Source organism: Leucopleurus acutus (genome assembly GCF_964270905.1).
Source record: "Leucopleurus acutus genome assembly, chromosome: 17".
Classification (NCBI taxonomy): Eukaryota; Metazoa; Chordata; class Mammalia; order Artiodactyla; family Delphinidae; genus Leucopleurus; species Leucopleurus acutus.
In genome coordinates, this window is record NC_139159.1 from 14,941,393 (window position 1) to 14,966,443 (window position 25,051).

Consider the following 25,051-nt stretch of genomic DNA (forward strand, 5'->3'; position numbering starts at 1 on the left):
CCCTAAATTCACATACTCCCTTTGTATTTCCTCTCCCTCAAATCCTGTCACTCCTTGAGAAAAAACAATGGCATACACATCCCCAGGTAACTAGTGGAGGCCTTTGAGATTTGTAAGTTGACCATTGGCAACGTTCCTGGCTGGCCCTGCTCAAGGCCCTTCTCCTTGAAAACGCCCCTGGGCATCTGTGAGTCTTCAGACGCAGGACCCCCAGGCACCCAGAGCTGTGGATAGCCTAAAGGGGCCTGTATTCCAGCACTAGCCTTTCCAGGCCCTTCAAGTCCTCCCCTCTGGCCATTGGAAAAGACTGGATCGTACATCATGTGATCTTGAAACTACCCAGCCCTCGGCTGCCCCGATTTCAGGCCCTCCAGTTATAGGAATAGACCTGCCCTGGGCTTGCCCCGGGGGGCTTTGGGGCTGAAGGGATTTAATGTTTAGGGGAAACAGAGATAGCAGCTGCCTTCTAAGGAAGAACCTGGAAGAACCACCTTGGAAGACACCCTGTCCATTTTTAGTGGAAGCCAGTTTCAAAATCCAATTTAAGAGAATTTGGCTTCTGCACCTTTAAATCAGATAACCCCGAGGACTGAAATTCACCAAGACAATGACTCAGCTTCCTTCCCTGGTTCAGGCCTTCACAGTCCTGTGGCAACCAGAGGCTGAGAAAATGTTTCCAAAGGAAAAGAGAAGAAAAATCCTTCTGTCCTCGAAAACAAGCTGTCTTCCCTCTCAGTCGTCTTGCTACATCTAACTGGTTAAGAATGGGGGGAAAAATCACATATTTGGCCCTAAAATCTTACCTAGTACTTTTACTAGCATTTAATAAATAATTGTTAGATGTCAAATAAAACACACCATGGGAGCAAATGGAAAAACACTTAGCGTTTTTTTTTTTTGCAGTACACGGGTCTCTCACCGCTGTGGCCTCTCCCGTTGTGGAGCACAGGCTCTGGGCGCGCAGGCTCACCAGCCATGACTCACGGGCCCAGCCGCTCCGCGGCATGTGGGATCGTCCCGGGCCAGGGCACGAACCAGTGTACCCTGCATCAGCAGGCGGACTCTCAACCACTGCGCCACCAGGGCAGCCCACACTTAGCGTTTTAAAACAGTTTGTAAAATGAAGAATCGAATTCTAATCCCTTTGGTATATTTTGATAGCAAACAGCTTTCAACAAAGTACTATGCTGCAAATAAATCCAAAACAAATCACACAGATTTATAGATAGAACATAATGCTAAAACAATCTATCCCACTTTTTAATATATGAGGTCACAAAAAATCCTGAGATAATGTAAGATGAAAAAGAATGACAGTGAAAGAATATTTTATCCTGAGATAATCTTCTCCCTAAACATTCTTTACCCTAGTTGTAATTAGGGCTAAATATCATTTCAAAATATTATAATTCATTTTTGTTAACGTTACTTTAAGCTCACAAAGCAATAAAGTTCAAGTTCTTTGCAGCAATAAAAGGAAGCATCATGTACTTTATATTTCCTGGATATACAACTTCTTAAAATAATGGAGAAAACTATTGTTTTCTATGAGATTCCCATACTTTATGTAGAGACTGTCAATGAGAGAGAAGTTTATTTCTATTTTACAGTATTTTTAACACGTTTTCTTTCAAAATAATTTTGGTTATTCTATTTTGATATATGTCAACCAACAAAAAAGTGCTGTGATATATTTGAGTTAAATGTTTCTACAGAAATAATGCAATATACGAATTTGTTCTCCTGAATTTTGGATAGGGTCCTTATAACAGCTCAGTGCAATTACTGTCCCTAAGAAGTCATAAAGCATTCTGAAAATGCATAAAACTACCGTGAATGAAACACTGTAAAGGACAGTGGTTAAGAATCTGCCTGCCAATGCAGAGGACACGGGTTCGAGCCCTGGTCCGGGAAGATTCCACGTGCCGTGGAGAGAAAACCTGTGTGCACAGCAATGAAGACCCACTGCAGCCAAAAATTAAATTAATTAATTAAAAAAAAAAGAAATACTGTATAAACTGTCATGTCAATAGATAGCGTAGGACAGTATTTGTGATTTTATCTCTATATACAGTGAACGGCAATTTCTCGAAACCCCAGTCTGCCTTGTACTCTGTGGGTGCAAACCACGCTATGACTTAACTGCCATAACCCTGCGAGCCTACCTACTGCAGGCCCCATAGAGGTCCCAAACATCTGTCTGCTTTGATAGCTTTGTTCCTTGCAACCACCAACTTCCGGAGTCCTAGAAGGACACCCCGAGGGCCCATTAAGACCTCCATCAATATCACAGATGCCACTTTACTTTGAGCCTCGTTATTTTTCCAGGGTTCAGATGTCCCTTTTTGTACATTTTTTTCTGTAATAAATGAACTGCTATTTATCATCAAATATAGACTCAGGTAGGGAAAAGGAATATAAGCAGAGAGATTACCTCTTGAGAAGGTCTCTAAACTCCATCCATCAGGCTCGTAGCTGTAGAAAGAGTTCCACGTTTCCAACAGTAAAATGACAACGGTGCTCTGTGGGTATCCATTATTCCTGGGAAGAGCACAGTTCTGCCTGCCATCTGCATTCTAACGGTTCCTCCTAATGGACCCACTCTGTGATTTTGCCAAGTCACCGAGCAGTTTTACCCACTGCTATGTCGCAGGGACTGCGAGGGATGAATCACGTAAAGCAATGGTTCTCAAGCCTTAATACAATCGCTGGGTCCCACCCCCAGAATTTCAGATTTAGTAGGTATTCGGTAGGGCTAGAGAGTTTGTCTTTCTAACAAATTCCCAGGTGATGCTAATGCTGTTAGTACACAAACCACTGAAAGAAAGCATATATATCAATAATAAAATTTGAATAATTCTGTCTCCTCTTTGCCTTCATTGGCACGTTAGGAGAAAAGAAATAGATTTATGAAGTATCATCTAGAAGGCAAGTTGTCTCATTTTACTTAATTCTCACAACACCCTACGGCATAATCATTACATTATTATGTGGATGAGCGTGGTAAACCTTAGAAATTAAACAACGTGCCCAACGTTATACAATGAGGACATGGTGCACAAATGTCAGTTCGTCCAACTCCAAAATCTACAGTCTGTTTTCCAACCATGTTTGGCTAACACAATGATATGAGCTGAAAGTTTTAATTTAATTCTTTTAATGTGGTGGTCTGTCTTTAACTGTCTTATTCCTTTTTTTTTATTCTTATTGTTCTAAGCTGATCTAAATCATCTTTAGAAATCGGTGAGATGCACGTTTTAAATAAACAGAAGAGAGCTAAAGGTAATTACTAAAGGAAGATGTTATGAATTGACTGTATTTTCCCAAACAAAAAGTGATATATGTAACCCGGTTAATATGACCAAAACTTTGTAGAAACAGCTCAGATTAAATAAAAATGTCCAAAGTGTTCCAGCTAGTGTGGGCATGCGTGATCCACATACTAAGGTATTATTTGGCATGCAAGCATTTTGGAATTACTGCTAGAAAAGAGGAAAAGAAATTTTTTTTACCTTCCTCTATTACCATTCTGGTTCAAAGAACAAAGCAGTTAATTTGAATTATTCAACTAGTGAAAAAAATGGCATCACACCAGTTCCTGAGGTCTCGCTTTACTATTTGGTTTTTTTTTTTTTTTTTTTTTTTTTACTATTTGGTTTTAAAATAACGTTCAAATCCATACATAGTAAGAAATGTATTTTGAACTAGCAGGCAAATAAAGGCTGCCTAACCACAGGCTGAGCCCTGATCTTTTCAAAAGACCATTGTTCTGACTTAATTAACACGAACTAAAACAGTCCTGAAACAACAGGGCACACTCCCATTAGGATACATAACTCAGACCTAGTCACCAGGGTCAGGCATTCCCCAGAGAAAAATCTGTCACTGCTTCTTCCACCTGCACTACATCTCTTTCTCAAAGGACTCTGCCGCAGCTAGGAGCCTCCCTCTGAAGGGGCATCTGTTCTATATTGAAATCTCTCCATTTGGAGAGACATGGACCACGAATAAAGGGTGAAGAAAAATCCTAGGCAGTCAATAGAACCACGGCTAGGGATGTGACCTGGTAGCTACATAGCTACGCTTGCCTACGGCGCAGTTTTATTCTGGTCCCCGATTTTCCATGTGAATATTTAAAAGTTTGTTGTTGCTTGCCCCAAAGTAGGGAAGAATGGCACAGTCAACAGAATAATGCTCTTTCCTTAGCAGGATTCATAAGTTGAGCATAATTGATTCATTAAGAGGCTGGGCTTTGGAGTCAGGACGACCTGGCTTTGACCCTTAGAGGCAAATGCTGGACCACTTCTTTCTTTCCTTCAGTAAAGTGGTAACTCAGTGGCACTATCTCATAGGGTTCATGCTCTATATAGATGTTGGCTATTGTGACCCACGTGAGATGAGTCTGCTGTCTCCCTGCACATTAGAAGAGATTATTCTTCACAAGCTTGCATCAGCCTTGTGACAATGTATGTGGCACGTTTTTCTTTTCACTCTATATATTAGTATGGACCAGCTAATTAGAAGACCTACAAAAAATATTCCACTTGTCTCTTCATCAGGTTTAAAACTAGAGCACTATAAATACATTTACTTATTTCTTAGCCTATTGCAATTTTTAGCCTTTCTTCATTTGGTAATAATTTTTCTTCGCCAATTGTTAAAGGTCACAGATGGTAGGGTGAGTAAGTAACTTCTGTGTCCTCCAAGAAATTCTGTTTGGTGCTAAACAAACTGTTAACATTAGGTGTTTGTCATGTGATGGGGGAGGGGTAGAAACTAAGGGTTTTAAAATGAATCCAAATAAAATGGGAGCTTAATTCACGTCTGAACACTTAGTTATAATACTAATGAAGCTCTGGCTTGAATGGATGTTTAAAGAATTTATTGTTAAGAAACGTAACAGGGGATGGCCACAGACATATTACAATTGCGGGCCCGAGGCAAACAGTAGAGAAAAAGCCTCCTTTTTTTAAATCGTGAAATCAAAGACTTTGTTCCTAGTCCCTGAAATGAAATATAGTCCCTTTCAGGGTTGATGTTGAGTTTCCAGACCTTTAAGCCCTATTAACAGCCAGCTTTCATTATTTCTAGGTGAATTCAACAAAACTCCATTCTTGTCAGAAATTGTGAAAGACATTTCTGTGAAAGCTGTTAAAACCACAGTCAATAAATCTGGTAAATTCTGCTACTTGGTCAGTTCCATTATTCTGTTCCTCATCTCAATCTAACTATCATTTGTTTGTAAGACACACCCATAAACAAGAAATATCAAGAATACAGAGGCACTGTCCTCATACTCTCTGAGGGCTAGCAGTTTTCATGAAACTTCATGTGGGAGTAGAAGGCTTCTTGACCTGGGAAGGTTTTTCCACAGATGTTACAGGAACAGCCGTCATCCTCCTTGTGCGAGCGTCGGACGTGGCTGTCGTGGGCAGCGTGGGATGCAAAAGATTTACCACAGTACTTGCATTTGAAGGGCTTCTCCCCGGAGTGCTGCCTGATATGTGTGCGGAGTATACTAGAGGCAGTGAACCTCTGCAGAGGACAGAAAGCAGGAGAAAAAGTAAACTTCCATCAGCTGGACAACCAGTGAGACAAAGGGGTTAAGTTCACCGTTACCGATCCTTATGTCACCCCTTGGTTCTCCATTCAGCGAACCTTGGGCTTTAATGCTATAGGGCACGCTCGGTCAACAGGTGTAGCCTTAATAAAAAAGGACACGATGGACATGTCACTGGTTAGAACAGTGGCTCTTCAATGGTTAAGATCACCTGGGGGTCTAGTCAAAAATGCAGACTGACCCGATGAATACACCCGTTGGGGTAATAAAGAAACTGCATTTAAGCAGGTGGTCCTGGGATCACACTCCAAGATGAACTGAATTACAGAAGGAGTAGCTAATACTGGCCAATGTCTTTGCATAAATGGGTACCTTATTGGTTTCTTTCTTCTTCTTTTTTTTTTAACTTAAACTTTTTGCGGTAATCGTGATTCACGTGCAGTTATAAGAAACAACAGAGACTCTGTGTACCCTTTACCCGGTTGTCCCCAATGGTTGCATCTTACAAGTCTATAGGACAGTATCACAACCAGGATACTGACATTGACAGAGTCAAGATACAGAACGTTTCCATCACAAGGACCCTCATGTTGCCCTATGACAGCCACACATAGTTCCCTCCCACTCCTACTTTTAAACCATGGCAACCACGAATCTGTTCTCCATTTCTATAATTTTGTTATTTCAAGAATGTCACTTACAGGGAAGCATACAGTATGTGACCTTTTGGGATTGGCTGTTCTCACTCAGCACAGTTCTCCGCAGATTCACGGAGGTTGTTTCGTGTACAACAGCTCATCCTTTCTGATTGCTGAGGAGTATTTCGTGGTGTGGATGAACCACAGTCTGTTTAATCACCTGCCCATTGAAAGGCATCTGTGTTATTTCCAGTTTGGGGCTTCTATGAATAAAGCTGCTATTAACATTTGTGTACAGGTTTTCGTATAAACATATAGACCTTCATTTCTCCGGGATAAGTGCCCAGGAGAGCAACTGCTGGGTTGTATGGTGGTTACAAGTTTAGTTCTTAAAAAAATGGCCAAATAGTACCATTTCAGAGTCCCAAGCACTTTGCTGTTTTTACCTGTCTTTTCTTTCCCTTATTTATAACCTTTCCCCTAATTCAATACTCTGCTCTGACCTTTGTCACTTTCAAGTATTTATTAGCGATGTAATGACTCCATTTATTGGGGGTCCATCGACATAGATACAAAACACCGGCTTTAACCAGTGACCTTGGATTTGGGGGGCTGGGCATGCATGGGGTTGGCCCACTGCTCAGTAAGGAGCACAAGGTGTAGGTGTCCAGGACACCCAGACAAGGACAGTCTCCATCAGCTTAGGTGACAGTAAGTCAGAACGCCAAACAGCTCATTTATGCCCCAAGTGCACTGAGTTCCCTCTTCGGGCACCTCGCATTCCCAGGTTGGCCAGAAGACCAAGGTGAGGATCAGAATGAGAATGCCAGAAAGAGGAGGGGCGGTGGGATATTTTGAGCCTGCTCTGGAAATCCTGCGGGAGAGCATTCACCCCTCAGGATAGATTCCTCATCCATACAAACCCAGGGCCACCCTCCTTAGGTCTGTGCTGGCTCCGTATGGCCTACTTATGTCTTAGCCCCATTTTGCTACACTGTACACACTGGACAGCCCAAATGTATCTCATCAAAAAAGAACATGAGGTGTTTTAGTATAATATTTTTAAGGCACGGTCAGACTTTTGTTTCTAGCCCAGCCACCCCTAACCACGTCTTTATCTCTTCATTTTTATCACTTATTATTCTGTATAATGAAGATTAGATGCCACTTCAGCAAAACTGCTCTAGAAATTTAGATCAGCAGCATGTAAGAGTCTGTACTTTTTTGTTTTTGTTTTTTTTTGCGGTACGCGGGCCTCTCACTGTTGTGGCCTCTCCCGTTGCGGAGCACAGGCTCCGGACGCGCAGGCTCAGCGGCCATGGCTCACGGGCCCAGCCGCTCCGCGGCATGTGGGATCTTCCCGGACCGGGGCACGAACCCGTGTCCCCTGCATCGGCAGGCGGACTCTCAACCACTGCGCCACCAGGGAAGCCCATAGTCTGTACTTTGAAAGACTGCATAATCATGTCTGCTACCATCGGGCTCCTGTAAACTTAGGGTCTATTCCATGACAAATGCCCTAGATGCCAATTTGGCAGTAGTAGGTGGCATTTGATCATTGTAAGCAAACAGGAGTATAATCTGGGGGGTGGAAATTGCGGATGGGCTGACAATGAACTAATTTACCAGGAACTCTTATAAGCTAGGGTTTATGCTACAAGTTCTTATCCATGGACACCCAATCAGGGCTCAAGGCAGATCCCTTAAAAGAAGGTTCCATTTACCTTTGTACAATACACACAGTGGTAGGGTCTGTCTCCAGAGTGGACTCTCATGTGTTTGTTTAGGCTGGAAGATTGAGAGAAACATTTCCCACACGTAGAACACTAAAACGAAAAAGAAAAATATAGTTGAAACCACGTCTTCCCTTTAACAAGTTTATTTCACCATTATATTTATCTGGGGGGGGAAGAACTAACTATTGTACTTATTCTGTGCACATCTGTAGGCAGAGGATCAAGCAGACCCAGGCTGAGGGTCTAGTTGAGACAGGAGAAAGGCATCCCGGGACTACAGGGAAGAATCTGGCAGCATGGGTTCTGGCCCAGAGCCTGCTGTGGCTAAGGCAGTTCGTCTGAAGTCTTCGGGTTAAGTGAGCTGCTTCAGATGTGAAACGGCAGTGTATACAGAGGCCTGCCTTTGTCCTGCTCCGTCAACAAGTAGCTGTGTGACCAGAACAAATCAGTTAAAACTCGGAATCTTTGTCTCCCCAATTTTCCTCATGGGCAAAAAATACCTGTCTTGCCTTCCTCACAAGGCTGTGAGTAAATTGCAAGCCCCCAGCAATTAATTCAACAAGTATTTATGGAGAACCTCTCAACACTCTGCTAGAGACAAGGAGGAACAATCTAGTGGGAGTAGGGACGAATATGTAGACCAAAGTGGCAATACAGGTGACAGATGACTCAACACACGTACCTACAAAAAAAGGGGTAATATTTTGGGGGGCCAGTGAGAGCATGTGGTACAGCCACTTGCCGTGAACAGTTCCTGTCATTTCTCTGTGTTCTTGACCCTGACGACTTCTGTTCAATCTTCTCAGGAATTCTGAACCAAGTAAAGGAAACTATTGTGTTTCTGGACCCTGTTCCCCAGGTGTCCTTATGGGCACAAACGAGAGCCTGGGTATTTTTAGATGGTGAGATTCTGGGGTGGATTTTTTTTTTTTTTTTGCGGTACGCGGGCCTCTCACTGTCACGGCCTCTCCCATTGCGGAACACAGGCTCCGGACGCGCAGGCTCAGCGGCCATGGCTCACGGGTCCAGCCACTCCGCGGCATGTGGGATCTTCCCGGACCGGGGCACGAAACCGCGTCCCCCGCATCAGCAGGCGGAGCCTCAACCACTGCGCCACCAGGGAAGCCCTCTGGGGTGGATTTTAAGTCTTTTTAAATTTTTCTTTACTACTTGACATTTTAATAATGAGCATGTATTGTCGTTACTAAAGCAAAAACAGTCAGATGTTGAAGTTCATATCGCAAAAAGAACAGATCAATTATAAAAGGGGAGCAATTAGAACATGAAACTGTTCTTGGAAATTAAAAATAAACAACAGAAAAGTATAGAATAGAAATGCTGTATGTAATAGACTCAGCTGACTGCTAAAGACTGAATACATGACATAAAAATTAAGGTTCGGGAACTCTCAGAGAATGCAGATGAAGAAAAATTAAAAGTCAAGTACAGGGAAGTAGATTCAACCTAACATTTGGCTAAAAGGAATCCCAGGAGAGAGCAAAAATCGAAGACAGATAATAGCCAAGGAAAGAACAAGAGAATTCCTTTGAGCTTATGACTTGTGCCTTCAGGTGGAAAGAATACTTTGTCTTCTACTGATTACAAAGCAGGAAGAAAAAAAAAAAAAAGGAAAGAAAAAAACATCTGTTAAAATTTCAGAACTCAAAAGTTAAAGAACAATTTTCACAAAGCAGAAAACTGGTTATTTACAAAGAAACAAGAACCAGATTGGCATCAAATGGTAGAAGAAATGATTCCTTAAAAGTTCTACAGAAAAGTTATTCCTATCTAAAATTCCATATCCAGCCAAACTATCAAAGACGTATGTGAGTAAAATATCCTCGAAGGACTGAGAAAATGTTTCACTGTGCGCTGTTAAAAACGATTACTTGAAGACATGCCCCAGTAATATAAAAAGAGAAATCAAGAAAGAGAAAGAGTGGCATAGAAGAATCAGTGGAACTAAGGAAGGTAATGAAAGCTATCCAAATATGACAGTTTACAGGCCTAAGGAGCAACTGGTTCAAATCAGAACAAATTCAAATCAGAATGTGATTTAAAAAAGAAATGAGTATAATTTCAAGAATGTAAATATTATACAAGTTATATAATTAAGAAACTAAACTTATCACTTGCAATTAAAAATCCTAGCAAAAACAAAAGCTTGCAAGGAAGTCAAAGACAAAATACGAAGAAAGTTAAAGTCTGGCATCAATTTGAACAAGTCATGGAGAAAAGAAACAACATCTTCTGAAAAAAACAAAGCCCTCTCTCCATTGGTCAGGTGTTTCAAAAAGTTGGAGAGAACTGACATTCTGAATCTATGTATGAGCTCTTTATAGTCATTGTGATGGACTACAAGGGTTTCCTCCGATATTTTTATTTTGTGTTATTCATTAATTTTGCCTGACAAATCATGTGAAAAGGAGGTTGTTTAGCCTTTAAACGCTGGAAGGAGGGTAATACAAGGTTTTTCACTGTTGGTTATACACCCAACATCTTCTGATATTTTAAATCAGTAATTTTTTTCTCTTTCAGCAGCTGATCTTGTTAAAAAATCATTTATCTGAAGTTCTGCCTGTCTGTTTCACTTGAGCTTTTTTTTTTTTTTCCTGTTCAAATTAAATCAAACGTTTTATTTGGGGCTCCTGCAGAAATTAAATATACTTTATCATCTTGAAAGTTAAGTACTCAAATTAAAGTATATGAAATAAAGAAAACTAAAAGAATAAAAAATGTTTAGCAGTAAAGATAAAAGAAGAAAATCTCAGTCTTCTGAACATAACGAAGGAAGGGGAAGTGCCAGGGAAACTCAGGTTGAGACGTCGGAAGAGCAGCTGGGACAGGACTCTGTCCTCAGGCTCAGGACCGAATTCTGGCTAGAGATTTGAAACCATTTAAATGGTACCTATGGTCATGATAAAGGATCACACCATTCAGGGAGAGTTTGCAAAGAGAAATATTGTACTAAGAACTCTCAGGAACACTCAGTATAAGAGGATGCACCCACTTCTATAGCCTTTTAAAATCACTATCCTGGACTTCTCTGGAGGTCCAGTGTTTAAGACTCCAAGCTTCCACTGCAGGGGGCACGTGCTCTATTCCTGCTCAGGGAACTAAGATCCCGCATGCCTCGTGGACAAAATAAATTAATAAATAGTTTAAAAAATAAAATAAAATTACTATCCCTCCACTCTACCATCAGACCTCTCCTCTTTGGAAGCCCAAGACATTCACTTTACTACTACCAGCTTACACCTCTTCCCATCATTCCTGTCATCTCTGGACCTCCTGGTCTACGGTCCCCCGATTTCAAAGCCAGCAGTACTTCCTACGGCTCCTCTCCTTGAACCCCAGTCCAAGACCCACCATTGTCCTCAGTGTTTAAAATGACCCACATAACATTCTAGTGTATATTTCTTGACCTGACTCAGATAACCTTTTCCTGCATTCTACTTTGGTTAAAAACCCCAACAAAACCAAACCAACCAAACAAAAACTAATCCGGTAGCTTCTGCTTTTTAAGCAAACATCTTTCGATCTGGCTGCAGCAGTCCCAACAAATATCTTAAATGCTCCATCTCACCAACTGTAAGACCCACCACTACTTTATCATTTATTTTTGGCTGTGTTGAGTCTTTGTCACTGCACGTGGGCTTTCTCTAGTTGCATACCGTGGAGCAACTAAGCCCGTGCGCCACAACTACTGAGCCTGCGCTCTGGAGCCCGCGAGGCACGACTGCGGAGCCCGAGTGCCTAGAGACTGTGCTCCGCAACAAGAGAAGCCACCGCAGTGAGAAGACCGCGCACCGCAACGAAGAGTAGCCCCTGCTCACCACAACTACAGAAAAACCCACGTGCAGCAACGAAGACCCAACACAGCCAAAAATAAAAATAAATTAAAATATTAAAAAAAAATATTCTTACAAAAATAATACATGATAATTGTAAAAATACTCAGATTTTACAGGAGTATATAGTCCAGTGATTGTGATTTTTCCAGAAGCTTCACTGTGAACAGGAGGGGAGAGACAAGAGCAGTTTTATGATGACTACTGTTTTTAAATGGAGAAAACTGGGGGCTTGGAGGAGTCCTGACAGGGCAGGAGTCCAACCCGAAGCTGTCTGTACCCAAGCTTCAGCCTCTTTCTCCTAATTAAGACCAGCGGTAGTGAGCACTTTCTTACACCAAGCCTGGCAGAGCCACCAGGTATCCAGAATGGTGGAAAACGACTCCCTAAATCCACCATTGCTTTTCTGCCTTACAAAATCCTTGGCATGGCATAGAGGCCATCCATCCTTTGGACTGTGCCCATGTTTCATCCTCGCCTGTAACTATTAATATGCCTGCACATTGAACCTAGAGATTATCATACTATGCGAAGTAAGTCAGAAAGAGAAAGACAAATACGATATGATATCACTTATATATGGCATCTAAAATATGACACAAATGAACCTATCTACGAAATAGAAACAGACTCACAGACACAGAGAACAGACTTGTGGTTGCCAAGGGGGAGGAGGTGGGGGAGGAAATGATTGGGAGTTTGGGATGAGTAGATGCAAACTAGTATATACAGGATGGATAAATAACAAGGTCCTACTCTACAGCATGGGGAACTATATTCAATATCCTGTGATAAACCACAATGGAAAAGAATATGAAAAAGAATGTATATAACTGAGTCACTTTGCTGTACAGCAGAAATTAACACAACATTGCACACATCATGGAAGAAGGTGTAGCTACCTCAAACCACAGGCCAGGGTCTTTCCCACCTGGAATATCTCGAACGCCCCCCACCCCAGCCAATCAACCCCATCTAAGATACAAACCAGACACTCCACTGTCCTAGATTCTTCTCACGGCTACCTGTCTACGAGGCCTTTCATAACCCACGTGTCCAGGTAGAAGGACACCCTTCCTCTGTCCCTGTCTACCATGTACCTCCATCCTCACACCCGGGTGTCATGGCATTAGTTCATGTCTGCTCTTCCACAGCACTGTCACCTCCTTCAGACACCCTGTCCCATCTTCCCACCTGGTGTCGTGTCCCAGCAACATGCACGCAGGAGGCCCTCGGTGTTCACCCAGGGGTTTGGGGAAGCAGCATGAAAGCAGAGCGCTGGAGCGAAGGGCAGGGTCACTCGCCGCCCCGACTCTTACCTTGTGAGGCCGATGTTTCTCATGAACGTGAAGGACGTGGATCCGGAGCCGGTCTCTCTTCTCAAAGGACCGTTTGCATAAAGAACAGGGGAATTTCCTGTCACCCTTGTCCACACAGGGGGTGTACTTGAGATGCTTGTCTCTGTAATATTTGTAGGTAAATACTTTTCCACATCTTTCACATCTGTACCCTTCTGCAGACTCTGTCAAACACAGGGGGATAAGTCGCTCGGTCAGCTACCTTCCTTCCTTCTTATTTTCTTCAAGATGATTTTTTACAACTTTTTATTACAAAAAATTTAAAACATATACCAAAATCAAAATAATGGAATAAACCCTCATGTGCCCAAACACCAAGCTTTGACAATGACCAACTCACTTATGTGACTTCCCTCCATAAGGGATTATTTTTTTCATAATGGATTCTTTTTAACACTAACTTCTCACTTGGTTCATAAACATCTCAAACCATAATCTTTAATAGATAACGACTTTTTAAAATGCATAACCATAATGCCATTGTCATACCTAAACAGTCAACCCTTATTCCTTTATAGAAACATATATATTTATGTGCGTACACACATGCATACATGTTTTATTATTTTACAGTCAGTTGATTCAATGTAGGATTCAAAGCCTATGTGTTGTCCACAGAGGCTATGTCTCTCCAATCTCTTAATCTATAGGTTCTCTTACCTTTTGTTCCCGAAATATATGTGTTGAAGAAGCCCTTCCTCTGGCCCTGTTTAGGAGCAGGTCAGTCCTACAGTTCCTGACTGGCATTCTTTACAAGGTTCACATACCAAATACCTACCGTATTTGTCCCTTTCAGATCGGCCTGAGAGGTACAAGTTCAAAGCCGTTCACCCAGGACCCTGATGGACACCCATAGCTTCTCCCCAGGCTTCACGAGTTCTGTTCCATTTGACCCCATTTACGAAGCCTTAGGTGCCCTTTTAGCTTATAGTCTACTTCTCTGAACTTTTAAGGAAGATTCTGGAACCTATACATAGGGTTATTGTGATGATTAATTTAACCTTAACACTTACTGACTTCTTATCAACAAGTGATACTATCACTGAGAGACAGACTGAGAAAGGTAAACCCATTTTTATAAGAGAGGTGGGGGAGAGGTTAGAGAGGGTTCAGCCGACTCTAGCAAAGGAGGTGCCAGGCTCAGGGGTGTCTATGTACTGGGGGAAGGGGAGAGGACCAGGGCCACCTACAAAAGCATCCCTGCCGAGGACACTCTGGATTCCAGAGCATAAAGTGGTTTTGACTGTGAATGCATCCCTGAAACCTCATTGTCTGGCCCCAGGGAGGCAGAGAACAGCCAGGAGTGAGTATATGCAAGAGTGTGAAGGTGGAAATCTTTTTAGTTAGTATCGGAACAGCAGGGAAGCTATCCATCGGGGGTTCTGTTAGTTGATAACTGCGTCCCAGGCATGTTTAACAGGTGGCTGAGGAAATAAATCATTTTATTAAGTAAATAACCAGCAAGGCAACCACCAACATCAGGAAGATCCATTGCCCAGTCTTGTCTATCGCTTTCATTGAGGTGCTAATACTCTCAGAATCTCCCTGCTGGGATGGTTTTTGCTCGGAGCTAGAATTTTCATTGGTTAGAAATACCTGGCCTTCCTGCTTCCTGGGGTAGGAAGAGGGGGTCTACAAGACAGGGTCAGCGATCTTTACAAATCAAAGCATGAAAGCACACCAGAATTCAGAATGAGGGCTCGGTAGTAAATCTGCATAAGAACCACCACTTAGGCAGAAATGACAGAGCACCCTCACCCTGACTAATTAGGCTTCGGCTGCCTCCGTTTTCTGCTCAGGTCCTTGGAAATGTATCTTAACCTAATTTTGTCCCGTTTCTTTTCCTTCTTCCTGCCTCCCATCTCAGTCTTTTCAGCCAAGGGGTTTCTCGATACCAAAAATTATGCTCTCTGCCCCACTACAGACACACCGTTCAGACAGAGTTTGGTAACGACTGAGAGCTGTCTACACATTCCACACCCTCAGCCCCCAAAACACACACTTGGCAGGTTTGCAAACTCAAATAACCCGCCCACATAGGGCCCAGGCCCTTCCCTCCCACTCAAGACCTTCAAGGGGAAGGTTCCCATCAAGCCTCACCAAAAGCCTTTGAAAACAAGACCTTTCTTTTGAGAGGACAGAGGAATTTTGATTTTTCTTTCCTTTTCATCCTATCCCCAAACATTCCTATTAACAGAAAACAAATGAATTTATCCATTAGTCTTCCCAACCAATTGAGTTGTTTACAAGTTCTCTGCCACAAGTTATCCTAAATATTTACACATCATCGTTAACAGTGCCAATAAGCCTCGGATATAATTTGGTTCAGAAGTGGAGCACGGATAACTGCAGGCCCTGTTGCTTATATGATTGGGATCTCTGATGCCTGTATATTATTCCATGTTAATATATCATCATTTACTTAATTATTCTAATATTGGGCATTTAGGTTGTTCGTGACTTTTCACAAACAGGGGTGACGCTGTATTAAAAATCCTTGTGGACAAAGCTTTTCCTTTTGGACTATTTCCTGAAGGTAAATTTCCAGAAGAGTATTACTGATACGTTACTGATATATCCAAGGTTATGAACATTTTAACAACTCTGATGCAGAGTGCTGAATAATTTTTCAAAAGGATAACGATTCTATTTTGCGTTATCAAGCATGTATCGTTCTCAAATCCACTTTTCTTTCAAAAAAGCACTTGGAACATTTCTGGAAGTGACCAAAAAGTCTTGGCTTGGCGCCAAGTATGGGGCAACTGTGAGGTCCAGACTCAAGAGAATTCTGCCATCTTACCCTCAGGCGCACCCCACGCCGTCCGTCCATTTATTGGGGTAGTGAGAAGACAGTTACCGAAACAGTTCAACAGCCCCTCATTATTTGGCTTCTAGAAAGAGACTGCTCATTAGTCCCTCCGAATCCCTGGTGAACACATCCTTGCCCTTGGCTTCACCATTCCCCAAGCATGAATTGCCTTGCCTCTCCCTGCCTAACTCATCCTTTATTTCTCCACATCCCTAAGCAGCTTTCCCCAGGTTAGCCCAGTCTTCCTCCTTCCTTCAATGCACATGGGGATCCACAGCAGGTGCTATTAAAGTGTTTAGAATTGTCTCCTGGGCTTCCCTGGTGGCGCAGTGGTTGAGAGTCCGCCTGCCGATGCAGGGGACACGGGTTCGAGCCCTGGTCTGGGAAGATCCCACATGCTGCGGAGCAACTGGGCCCGTGAGCCACAACTACTGAGCCTGCCTGTGCTCCGCAGCAGGAGAGGCAGCGATAGTGAGAGGCCCGCTCGCCGCAACTAGAGAAAGCCCTCGCACAGAAACGAAGACCCAGCACAGCCAAATAAATAAATAAATAACTTTATTAGAATTGTCTCCTGCCCTGAAGGGTCTCAGTCTAGCAGGGAGACTTGCATGCAGACCATCACTGCAGTGTGATGGATGCAATTCACATTCTCTTTTACCTGCTACTTACGACATTTGCTCTAACATAATAAGGTAGTCTTCTATCTGATTACACATATTACAGTAACTTGCATTTGTCTGGTCCCACCTATAAGATCAGTGGTTCCCAGGCCTTTGCAGATGTAAAAATCAACTGCTCAAAGAGCTTTTTCTTTTTTTTAAAGGGATTTTGCTCTTTTTTTTTATTTAAAAAATTTTATTTATTTATTTATGGCTGTGTTGGGTCTTCGTTTCTGTGCAAGGGCTCTCTCTAGTTGTGGCGAGCGGGGTCCACTCTTCATCGCGGTGCAAGGGCCCCTCACTATCGCGGCCTCTCTTGTTGCGGAGCACAGGCTCCAGACGCGCAGGCTCAGTGACTGTGGCTCACGGGGCAGGCTGCTCCGCGGCATGTGGGATCTTCCCAGACCAGGGCTCAAACCCATGTCCCCTGTATTGGCAGGCAGATTCTCAACCACTGTGCCACCAGGGAAGCCCTCAAAGAGCTTTTTTAAAATGCAAATTCCAGAGGCTCGTTCCCAGAGAGTGGGTTGGTAGTCCTCTAGCTGCCTTCTACTAAAATGTGATAGAAATGCAGAATCTCAGGTCCCAGCCCTGAATGAGAATCTGCATCTTTCCAAGGTCCCCAGTATTCACACCCGCATTAAAATTGGAGAGTGAGAGTCTAGCTCCATGCTTCCAAAGTTGACTAAGACCCACAATAAGAAACACATTTTATACTTGAGACCCAGTTCGCAGACATCCATTTGAAACAAAAACCTTAACTTAAACGAGATTCACATCAATATTTTCTATCCTATTTTATTCTTATTCTCTCTTTTTTTTTTCCTTTAATACTGGTCTCTACCACCAAATCCCCCACCCTGCTAAGATACTGCAACCCACTACTTGAAAAACAGTGCTCTAAAGCTTAGACTTCCTGAGTTGTGTGAGCCTGAGTTGTGTGAGCAGAGATGGATCAGAAGCTGGCTCACCTAAGGCAGAGGCTGCATCCATTTATTTCACTTTTATTTTATTCTCTGGGAGCGGGTGAAGGGGTAGAAGAAAAGGTATACTGGTGAAGAGGAGTAGCTTCAGCAGCTTTGGAAAGATGAGGGCATCTTCCTCCAGCTGGGTCATGCCCAGCTGGTGAGAGACGCCCTCAGTTTTGTGTTCTGAGTGTTGTGTTGGGAGGGAGAAGTTCCACAAGCAAGTGGAAAGGCTGCAGGAAGGTGTTGAGTCAGAGAAAGAGCCCAGTCCTTCCACTAAGACGGACTCACTGGGTGAGGCGAAAGTGTGCACTCACCTTCCAAGGGCCCAGACGCCTGCTTCCCGTGCTTTATGACCTGCAGGCTCATGGGAATGTCCAAAAACTTCTCATAGCAATCTCCGTACCACACAAGGAGCTCTTGGTTCTGGTAGATCTCCTTGCAGCTTTCATAAAAGATCTGCCCTTGACACTGGACTGCAACCAGGTTCTGCTCCATGGGGAAACGAGCACAGTTGACATAGGACATCCAGTTCCCTGCACCTCCTTTTCCATCAATAAAGTGGCTCAAATGACCATCTTCAAAGATCTAAATGGAATCAAACAAAGTTTGGAAATGCACATTTTTTTGGTCTGACCTAGAAAATAAATTTACTTATTAAAAATTTATAATTCAAGGGCTTCCCTGGTGGCACAGTGGTTGAGAGTCCGCCTGCTGATGCAGGGGACGCGGGTTCGTGCCCCGGTCTGGGAGGATCCCACACGCTGCGGAGTGGCTGGGCCCGTGAGCCATGGCCGCTGAGCCTGCGCGTGAGGAGCCTGTGCTCCGCAACGGGAGAGGCCACAGCAGTGAGAGGCCCGCGTACCGCAAAAAAAAAAAAAATAAATAAATAAATAAATAAATTATAATTCAAAACTCACACTTGACCTACTGAATATATCTATTATCAATATGATTGAGCCTAAATGGATTTATTAGCTTAAAGAGACCTCTATAGGTAGTGTGACATTTTAAAAAGATTCTTACTTTTATCACTTCCTCGATCTCCAGATTTCTAGAGTGAGCATATATTAGTTTCGTAAACAGAGGTAAGGGAAACAGGAGGTTACATTTAATTCCACCACTTCAAGACAACCAATTAGTTTGGTATTTTATCTCAATTTAGTTTTCATGTGTATTGATGGAGCCATAATTTAATTCTTTCTCTGCTGTGGGCAATTCTACAGTCTTCAATGTTTTGTTATTACAAACAGCCCCGTGAAGTCTGGATTTCAGATTACTTTCCTCAACTATATTCCTTGATGTAGAAATCCACGGCGAGGGGCGATAATCTGATACATTCTGACGCACTGCAGTCCTACCATCCTGCCGCAAACAGAGTTCAGAGCATCAGTTTTCTAAAAATCCTCTTTAGGTGAAAGACGTCGAAAATTTTAAATCTGGTCTTAGTCCTTTCTGGCATATTCTTAGCATCGCTCTGTAATATTTAAAGTGTTTGGTTTTGTCTATACATATAACCCAATGTATTAACTCTTTAAATGTATATTCCATGGCTCATCTTCACAGGAAAACGCCTTAAGCCACCCCAAATTACACAGAATCCATGTAGAGGTGTTATCCTCAGGGACTGAACAGCTTGCCTTTCTTTCTCTTTATGTTGCAAAACAGGCAGCACAAGTCAGCAGATTACTGCCCGGAGGGGGCCCCCTCTCCCAGTCCAGGGGTCTCCCAGAGGGGCAGAGGCCAAGGTTTCCTCCCACCCACCTCCCTCCGCCAACCCGCCACAAACACATTTACCTCCCACATCAGGGAATTGTCTCCGTGTGTCCTGACTTCGCTGGTGTTGACCACTTTACCCTGAAAGGGCCCAAACCTGACTCCTTTGGCGACAGGGCTACTGCAGAACACACCAAAATGTGCCACTTCACCGAATTTCGTGTGCCCAAGGCAGAGACCTAGGAGAGACCCAGGGCAGGAAAGAAAGCCAGTGAGGAAACCGACTGCGTTTGTGCTGGAAAAGAAATCCAAGCCGAGAAGCCCTGCCTACCTTCTGGTAGCTGAAGGGAGTTGTTATCCAGAGTCCGAGGAAGAGAACCAGACCCTAGAAAATGACAGGGTTAAATTTTTATTTTTTCGATAAAAATGTATTATGAAATGCTTTCATACGGCGCTGTCCTCCCCACTCCCTGGAGCTCACCATTATCCCGAATTGGATGTTTACTTGTCCTTTCTAGGTTTCCTGCTCCTTTTACATACGCCATTTCTCCCATGAGACTCAAAACGATTCTAGTGGGTTATGTTGTAATTAACCCCGTTTGCAAATTTAAGGAACTTGAGGATCAGAGATAATGCTGATTTTGAGACTCCCAGATACCTTGCACATCCCGGCAGGGTCTGAGCCAGCCTGATCAGCCCGCCCCGCATGAACCGTTACTCTTCTCACTAAAACCATCTTGGGCGTCATGCGGTTAAGCAAATAGGGTCTCGGAGGTGAGCCTGCCATTCTCAGCTCCGTCTTCTGATGGAAGCACATACGCTCCGCTGCAGGACTCGCACAGCCTCGGACCCACTTGGAAGCGCCCCTGCCCCCTCCCGTCCTCACCTGTCTTCCCGCCTCCCACCCGCACCCCCAAGTCCCGGATCATGGGGACTGCCTTTACCTGAGCTGTCTGTGGGGACCAGGAGGCCCGAAATCGCGTGGTGCAGGCGGGCTGAGTTCTGAGGGCTGGGGATGACCCCGTAGAGAACTAAGTGCAGGTCTTCCTGGGTGAAGTGGTAACGGTGAGATGCCTTCCCGACTTGGTTCGCGAGTTTGGGGCCATCCTCAGAGCGCTCTCTGGGGGAGCACGGTAACAGCTGGGAGGGCTTCGGCCTCTCAGGGAACAGCGAAGCATCCACAGGGGGCGGCGGCACGAAAATTTCAGGTCCCCAGCACTGGCCACCGTCGCTACGGCCGCCAGCGGGGCCCGCGTCTTCACTGGAGGCGCCTGTAAACTCGCGACTGCTGTTCGGGAAGTGCGGCACTTCCCTGGGGCGGTGGGGAATTGGGTACCACGACGGCAGCTTATTGTACCAGGGCAGGTCGTAGAGCGGCTCCCTCTGCAGGGCCAGGCCGGGGCTCAGCAAGGGAGGCGCCATCCGGAAGGCGAAGGGGGACAGAGACGGGGACGTGGACAGGGCCTCCACCTGCCGGAAAGTTTGCAAACCCTCCTCCGCGGCGCTTAGGGTGTTCCCGTAGTGGCTGTAGGGCTGGAAAGGCGGGTAGTAGGCGGCCAGGCGTTGGGGGCTGCTCTGGAGCCTGTCGGGCGGGTAGCACTCCTTGTCCTGGGGTCCGGCCTCACTTGGCAGCCGCAGAGCCATCCCGGGCCACAGGGCGCGGCGGGTCTGCGGAAGAGCAAGCGCGGCCGAGTGAGGGGCGCGGGGCGCTGCGCCCGGCTCCTGCCTGCCCAGCCTCCACCGCCCGAGGCAGCCCCGGGTCGGAGGGAATCGGATAAACTTCCCACTTCGATCCCTCAAGACCTACCCGCAAACGAAACAAAAACGGCAACAAACAACCCGCCCCCAAAAAGACAAAACAAACTAAAACAAAAATCTGTCGGGATTCTGCCCGACTCCAAATTCCAAGTACATGTCGCCTTTGCCTTCCCTCTCCAAGCACGCCTTGACCTAGCAGGGCTCGTTTCCAACACTCACTCTCTACATCCGTCCCCAACCCCGCTCCTGCCAAATCCGTTTCAAGCTCCCTCTTCCGCCCTCTCCCCGGTCCCCGACATCCTCTTTTCCGGGGAGGGGGTCGGAGCCGCAGGGCCTTCCCACTCCCGGAGCCAGGAGCCGAGCGCAAGACCGAGCTTGGGGGCGGGCAGCAGCTTCAGGCAGTCCTGGGTCCCTAGCAGAGAGGGCAGAGACCAGGGCCCGGGTTGGGTCGCATAGGAGACGCGCTCCCCCAGCCCGGGGGCAGGTCGGGGGAGGCTGCCCCGTTGCGAAACCCGGGTCTGACCCCGAGGACCCGGGCGGTCCGGGCTGCCAGGAGGAGTAGGCCGCCGCCTTCGGCTTCCCTCCCAGCGCCGCAGCCAGCGCGGGTTCCCCACGTGGGCCGAGTCCCGCTACCTCTCGCAAGCCCCTCGGGAAACTCGTCATCCCACCTGGGGGCTTAGGGAAGCTGGGGTCGCCTCTCGGGAGCGGGCGAGGACGAGCCCCAGGCCAGGTGGCAAAGAGCAGGCTCCCGCCCCTGCGCCGCCGCCGCCCGTACCCCAAAAGGACGGCGTTTTGATGGACATAAGTTCACCAAGGCTGGGGGATGGAGCCCCTTCAGAGCCGGCGGGTCCTGAGGGCAAGATCAATGAGCCCAATAAGAAAAGCAAGCAGGGTCGTGACTCAGAAATTAAAGAACACGGGGTCAGGAGAAAAGGTCAGCCACGACGAAGGCATCTGCCCGTCTCCTCCTGAGCCCCCAAAGGCGCTCCGCTCCTGGCCTTTCCTCACCCCGAGGATCTGCGACTTGGGGTTGAAAGCCGCTTAAGGAGTAAAAGCTCCAAGAGGGCAAAACAACCCCCCAAAACGAACTGCGCCAGAGACCGCTGCCGGCGCTTCCCGACCACCCCGGCGAACGACAGCCCCGGGCCACAGCGGCGCGCCGGGCTCTGCACCCACCTTCGAGAGCGCAGCGGCGGAGCGCTCGCCACCGGGCCGCAGACGGGCGGCGCGGGCTCGGGACCGGTAGGCTTCGGGTGGGCCCGCAGGGCTGAGCCGGTTTTAAGAGGGCGGCGGGCGGGCGGCGGGCGACGAGCGGGCGGGGCGGTGGGCGACGGGCGGGCGGGGCGGTGGGCGACGGGCGGGCGGGGCCGCGGGACCGAGAGAGCGCGAGGGTGGGGAAGCGACGCGCGGCCCACGCACGTCCCCAGGCCAGTCTCCTCCCCGCCCACCGCGGCCATTGGCCGACGCGCGACTCGCCCCGCTCCCCAGGGGGTCGTGCACAGAACTCCTCACTTCTGCAAACCCTGCCCGGAACCCCGGCCGCGAGCGCGCGCCCCCCGCTTTCTGGGTCCGGCACAGTTGAGGCTCCAGGCTGGCGGTGGGGCAGCAGTTAAGCCCGGGCAAGGGTGGCCGGGGTCCCCAGACAGGCCCCTCCGCGCTCGTGAGGCCGGGACTCGCGTGCCGGGGTCGCGCTCCTGCCTCTCGGCTTCCAGTTCCCAAGAGCCGAGCCTGGCGAAGGCCGCGTCCAACCCCGAGGACCAGATAGACGTTTGTCCCTGACACCTCGTGGGAAGCCGGGCGTCGCCCCTCAGGTCCCAGGTGGGGACGCCTAGATGCGGCGGTGCCGCTCCCAAGGTTTCGGGTGGGTATTGAGACCTCTCGGGGGCTTCTACTTTTCAAGCAGCTGTCGCTGTCGGAGGACCGGCCCTTGCGCCGCCACCGAGGTCCCTTTCCCCCGGGAAGGCTCGCCACCTCGGACGCGCGGGGCTTTTCAGGCCCATACCTGGCGCACCAAGACCGCATTTTCATTCTCTCCGGCCATTGAGGGAAAGAAAGGAGCACTTAGGCCCATTCACATTCACACAGGGAAGCATCTAGGGTGGGGGAAACCTTGGTCTTGCCGGGTGACCTTGGCCAGTTTCCTCGCTTCCTCTTTGCAAAATGGGGCGAGCACTCCCTGCGTCTGGGCGCCGCCGTGCGGGTTGAAAGGAGAGACGGAAACCCTCACGCGCGGCCTGGCCTTGGCTGGGTCGTGTCAAACGTGGAAGGAAGGAAAGGAGGCAGCATCCATCCGGCCGAGGGACGCCGCCGAAGGTCCTAAAGTCTGCGGCGGAACGGGACCTCCTCCGTGACCCACCCCGCTTTCCAGAGCAGCCGCGGCGCGGCGGGCGCCTCCTCCCTGGGCCCCGGGGACCTGACCTTGTAGCCTTCAGTGCCCGCGCGGCCGCGGGGAGGACGGAAGGCGGGCGCGGGGCCTCGCGGTTTCTTCGAGGGCGCGGGGTGGGGGCGCCCGGCTGCTTCTCCCTGCCGCCGGCCGCGCCCACGTGCGGGGTCAAGTCAACGCGCCCGCCCGACGCCGTCGGGGCCGCCCGCGCCGCCCGCGTGCAGACCCGTTTCCCAGTCGCCATGAGGGTCTGAGAGGAGGGGCGGCGCGTGGTTTTCCCCACCGGGAGGGGGTGACAAGGAGCCCAGGGTTTCCTTCACCCCTTGTTCTAGATTCTCTGCCTCTACCCGAGTTCTTAGAATCTTCGCTAATAGGTGAAAAGTATCCGACGACTCTTGTCCCGAGAGCCTCTGCGGAGGATCAGGTACTTGGAAAAGCAGACTAAATTCTGCTGCCGTCTTCCTTCCGGAGTCATACCCACCCCAGGACCCCTACGACCCACCTCCATTTACTGTATCTTCCTTCCTTCCTCCCAGACCTCACCCGTAGGATTTAAAGACTGATGCGCCGGCGCTTGGGTGGTCCGTGGGTGTCAGGTCCTCAGGAGGCCATCTTTTAGTGAAGTCGCTCACTGGTTGTAGAGTTAATTTTGAACAGGCAACGTGAGCTTTACCGTCGAGCCTTGTTCTGCAAAGATTCTAGAGTTTAAAATTTTTTTATTTTTATTTTTTTTGCGGTACGCAGGCCTCTCACTGCTGTGGCCTCTCCCATTGCGGAGCACAGGCTCCGGACGCGCAGGCTCAGCGGCCATGGCTCACGGGCCCAGCCGCTCCTCGGCATGTGGGATCTTCCTGGACTGGGGCACGAACCCGTGTCCCCTGCATCGGCAGGCGGACTCCCAACCACTGCGCCACCAGGGAAGCCCTAGAGTTTAAAATATTTTTAAAAATATATTTTAAATTATAGGCTTGCTTGTTTAAACTTTAGAGAAATCGATAAAGAGTGGATATCCCTGCCCACCCCTCATCCCTAACCCTCCAGAAGTAAAGCTAACAGTTTGGCTTATTCCCTAGTTCCATTACTTTTTTGAAAAATACCAATTTTTTTTTTTCTGGCTGCGCCGGGTCTGCGACATGTGGGATCTTTTTGCTTGTGGCATGTGGGCTCTAGTTCCCTCACCAGGGATCGAACGTGGGGTCCCTGCACTAGAAGTGCGGAGTCTTAACCACTGGACCACCAGGGAAGTAAGTCCCTACCAGCCTTTTAAACTGTATTTATATATGTGTGATTTTTTAAAAAACAAAATGTGATTATACTTTAGACTTTTATGCAACTTTTCTCACTATCCACTAGTTATTGTTACTAACAGTATATTCGTATTAACTTCATTCCTTGCAATGGCTGCATGGTGCAGAAATTAATTTTATGAGTATACCTTAGTTTTTCAGCCTCCTCTTAGAAAGTTATTTAAGTTGTTGTCAGTTTTTCAACACTTCAAGCTACTTCTGGGAACATTGTTATACAACTACTTATTTGTGCTGTGCAGAATAAATACCGAGGTGTGAAATCTCTGGATCATCGGTATCAACCTTGAACGTTTTGATAGGTACTTTAAACT

At 46.9% G+C, this 25,051-nt stretch overlaps 1 protein-coding gene across 1 annotated transcript; it reads right to left on the reverse strand.

Moving 5' to 3' along the window:
- Positions 1 to 5,307: 5,307 nt before the first annotated feature.
- Positions 5,308 to 20,936, reverse strand: PRDM14 (PR/SET domain 14; the record flags this gene model as incomplete). Its single annotated transcript, XM_082859005.1, has 7 exons — positions 5,308 to 5,535; positions 7,923 to 8,024; positions 13,105 to 13,307; positions 17,894 to 18,164; positions 19,374 to 19,531; positions 19,624 to 19,677; positions 20,237 to 20,936. The coding sequence occupies 7 exons, from the start codon at positions 20,934 to 20,936 to the stop codon at positions 5,308 to 5,310; spliced, it is 1,716 nt and encodes a 571-aa protein (XP_082715131.1).
- Positions 20,937 to 25,051: the final 4,115 nt, after the last annotated feature.